Source organism: Papilio polytes, unplaced genomic scaffold (genome assembly GCF_000836215.1).
Source record: "Papilio polytes unplaced genomic scaffold, Ppol_1.0 DF823991.1, whole genome shotgun sequence".
Taxonomy (NCBI): Eukaryota; Metazoa; Arthropoda; class Insecta; order Lepidoptera; family Papilionidae; genus Papilio; species Papilio polytes.
Genome location: NW_013525213.1, coordinates 2,271,091 through 2,274,153, shown reverse-complemented (window position 1 = coordinate 2,274,153; position 3,063 = coordinate 2,271,091). Strand labels below are relative to the sequence as shown.

General features: G+C 36.8%; 1 protein-coding gene across 1 annotated transcript in view; it reads right to left on the bottom strand.

Moving 5' to 3' along the window:
• LOC106101363 (CLIP-associating protein-like) overlaps nt 1-3,057 on the bottom strand; it is a 5,050-nt gene extending 1,993 nt beyond the window's left edge. The window contains exons 1-5 of the mRNA XM_013280554.1: nt 3,035-3,057; nt 2,438-2,557; nt 1,715-1,842; nt 977-1,105; nt 199-332 (exon numbers count right to left, since the gene is read on the bottom strand). Coding sequence (XP_013136008.1) covers nt 199-332; nt 977-1,105; nt 1,715-1,842; nt 2,438-2,524 — 478 coding nt within the window. The 5' untranslated portion in view covers nt 2,525-2,557; nt 3,035-3,057. The remainder of the gene's footprint in view (nt 1-198; nt 333-976; nt 1,106-1,714; nt 1,843-2,437; nt 2,558-3,034) is intronic.
• Nucleotides 3,058-3,063: the final 6 nt, after the last annotated feature.

The following is a 3,063-nucleotide window of genomic DNA, read 5'->3' as shown; positions in this document are numbered from 1 at the left end:
GTTATTTTTAAAACAACAATTTTCAATTAATCTATATATATGAAGACTATAATGAAACGTCATTTAATGTAACAGCATCTTAATTAGGCTATGCTTAAACTCTAAATTCCTATCAAATTTTGACATCTGTCATATTGTAAGCGACACTAACAAAGTATTCATTCGTTCAATAACATATCTATTCACACGTATACTAACCTGTGCCGATGTGATGCAGACTGTCAACACTGCCGACCCTTTCCCGTTCAATCTGCTTCTGCGCCCCGGGGTCCAGTCTCGTGAACAGCTGCTCCGCGTCCTCGGGGAAGTGACGTTTGTACGCCCAGTACGCCCTGAGGACACACTTAGTGAGTTACCGCACTCAGAGACCGACACGAGTTGAATGGAAGTTATTCCTTGAATGCTTGTCAGAGGTTTATTTTTACTCTATTCTCATTCTTTTTATAAGATAAACATATTAAGAAATAGAAGATTTTGTAGTAGAGCCACTAAGAAAGAGGAAATATCACTTTTGTGTATTCCCTTCTCTGTGGATTTATGATCGGGCAACGCTAAGTTTCCTATTTCAGCGAATTTATATAAAAACGAATTCAATAATAAAATCCTAAATGAATTTCTTTCAAATTCAAATGGGCGTGGCTTATTTGTCCCCGCCCCAATACCTCCCTTTACTGACGTCACTCTCTACAATAAACGTCATTATAATATAGTTCACTGAACGGATCTCGATGAAATTTGACAGAGGACAGTTTGCAACACAGACTATGCTTTTGTTATTTTTAATTCCCCACATATTTGCAGAAAAAAAAGAATTGTTATCATCTCCCCTGTCTTATCCTACCCATATAGGATCGGATTCCGTCCTCCCAATAACTATTATGTCAGTCATCACTTCTTAATGTCACCTTTCACACAATCTCTTTTATACGTCTACCTCACAATTAAATGAAAAGCTATATATAATAATAGAGTATACTTTCGTCCGTGGCTGCGCGCGGTGCTGTCTGCGTCGGCGCAGGCGCGGCGCACGGCGTCCCGCACCACCTGCTGCTGCTTCTCTATGCAGCTGGTGGACCAGTGCTCCAGGAGTATTACCAGCAGCTCACTGGAAACAATAAAAAAAACTGAATGCCAAAACATTAAAAGAAAATAAAAATAGCAAAAATTCAAGTTTTTGATTGAGTAGTAGTAGTAGTAAGTAGTACTGTCTTTCCAAGTAGGTTTTGAGACTATTATTATATACATGAATATGTTTTTCTGGAAGTATAGAAGTTCCAGTGCGGCTTTACCCGCATGGAATTAAAAAAAAAATTTATAATTTACATTTGTAAAACTTTCAATTGCAAATGTCAAAATTCCTTAGCTTAAATGAAAGAGCCCTTGACGTCTAAAAATTGTTTATGGTAACCATGGCAACCTTGCTCCTTTGCTGCTATTAACAATATTGTAGTTTTTGTACCTTTCCGCACTATGGTTTTTTCCAAATTATTTGTTTTGGTCCTCCTAAGTTTAATAGTGTGAAAACATGTAGCTTGAAGCGTATCCTAAGTTTCGGGCTTTTTATTAAAAGAAGGATTATTCAACAATATGGTGTGATTGCTGACATAGTACATAAAAAGTATTTACGCTTTATTACATTAGTATAAATTGAATATATTTTTTTTATAATATATTGCCATAATTACATTGTCCTCCATACAAATGTATGTATTACCTGAGCGTGGATCGTATCTCCTTAGACTTGTGCGTGGTGAGGTTGGCTGCGAGCGGCGGCAGCAGGCGCGGCGCGTGCACGTGCACCACCACGTAGCGCAGGCAGATGGTGCCCGCAGACGACATCACCTGCACACAGCACACAACATAAACAACACGCAACATACACAACATGCAACATACACGACACGCATCATACACAACACGCACCACACACAACATACACCATACACAACGCGCACCATACACAATACGCAACATCCACAACACGCATCATACACAACACGCACCATACACAACGCGCAACATACACAACACGTACCATACACAACAAGCAACATACACAACACGCAACATACACCATACACAAAAAACACTTTGGTATAACGCCTTTTATTAAAAAAAAAAAAAACAACACTGTCCCTTATACCCTGTGTTTTAGTTTTGTTAATATTTGTTAAAAAATGCGCCAATACCCTAATGGTTACGTGTATGAATTACCGATCACATGGTCGAATGTGGTAAAATGCAGCGTTCTAACTTAAAAACAATCGTTTGAAGATTACTATAACTAGAGAAGAAGTTTATCTAGTAAGAAACAAAACAATTTTTCTATTATCGAAACACCGTTGATTTCCACGACTGTACATATCGTTCTCTATTTTATCAAAGATTAAGAAAGAGACAGCGATAAGTTTCCATATAGTTTACTGTATATACTGACCTTAGCTGCATTTTGTATAAGATTGATAACTTCTTGCATTATGTACAGAGTGAATTGGTCCAGTTTGTTTTTCAATACTTTCGCCATGTGCGCTATTGTTATACACGCCTCTCGCACCACCTGAAGAAAAAAAACATTTTACTTAACATAAATAAACAAGCATCAAAACTGTATATCACTTTTCATACTATAATAAACTAGCTCTTGCTTGCGACTTCGTAGGCGTGGAATTAAAAAAAAAAGCCTATACTCGCTGATAACGTAGCTTTTTAATGGAGAAAGAATTTTTAAATTCGACCCAGTAGTTTTTGAGTTATTTCAATACATACAAAAATACAAATAAAGAGGAATTCTTTAAAATAATAGTGTAGATGAGAAAGTTAAGATTTATTTTGTATACGTTAATCCGAAACGGTTTAATAAACTTTTATAAAACCTCACAAATGTAAAACATTTTTTCAATTCCGCGCCGACGAAGTCGCAGTAAACCTCAACTTTCAAATCAATTTGAATATCTTAAGACAATATTGCTATGATAACTTTCAAGGTATACTAATTAGGGTAGGTATTTGGGGGTAGGGGGTGTTAGAGTATTACCTGGCTCCTAAGATCCTTAATAACGACCA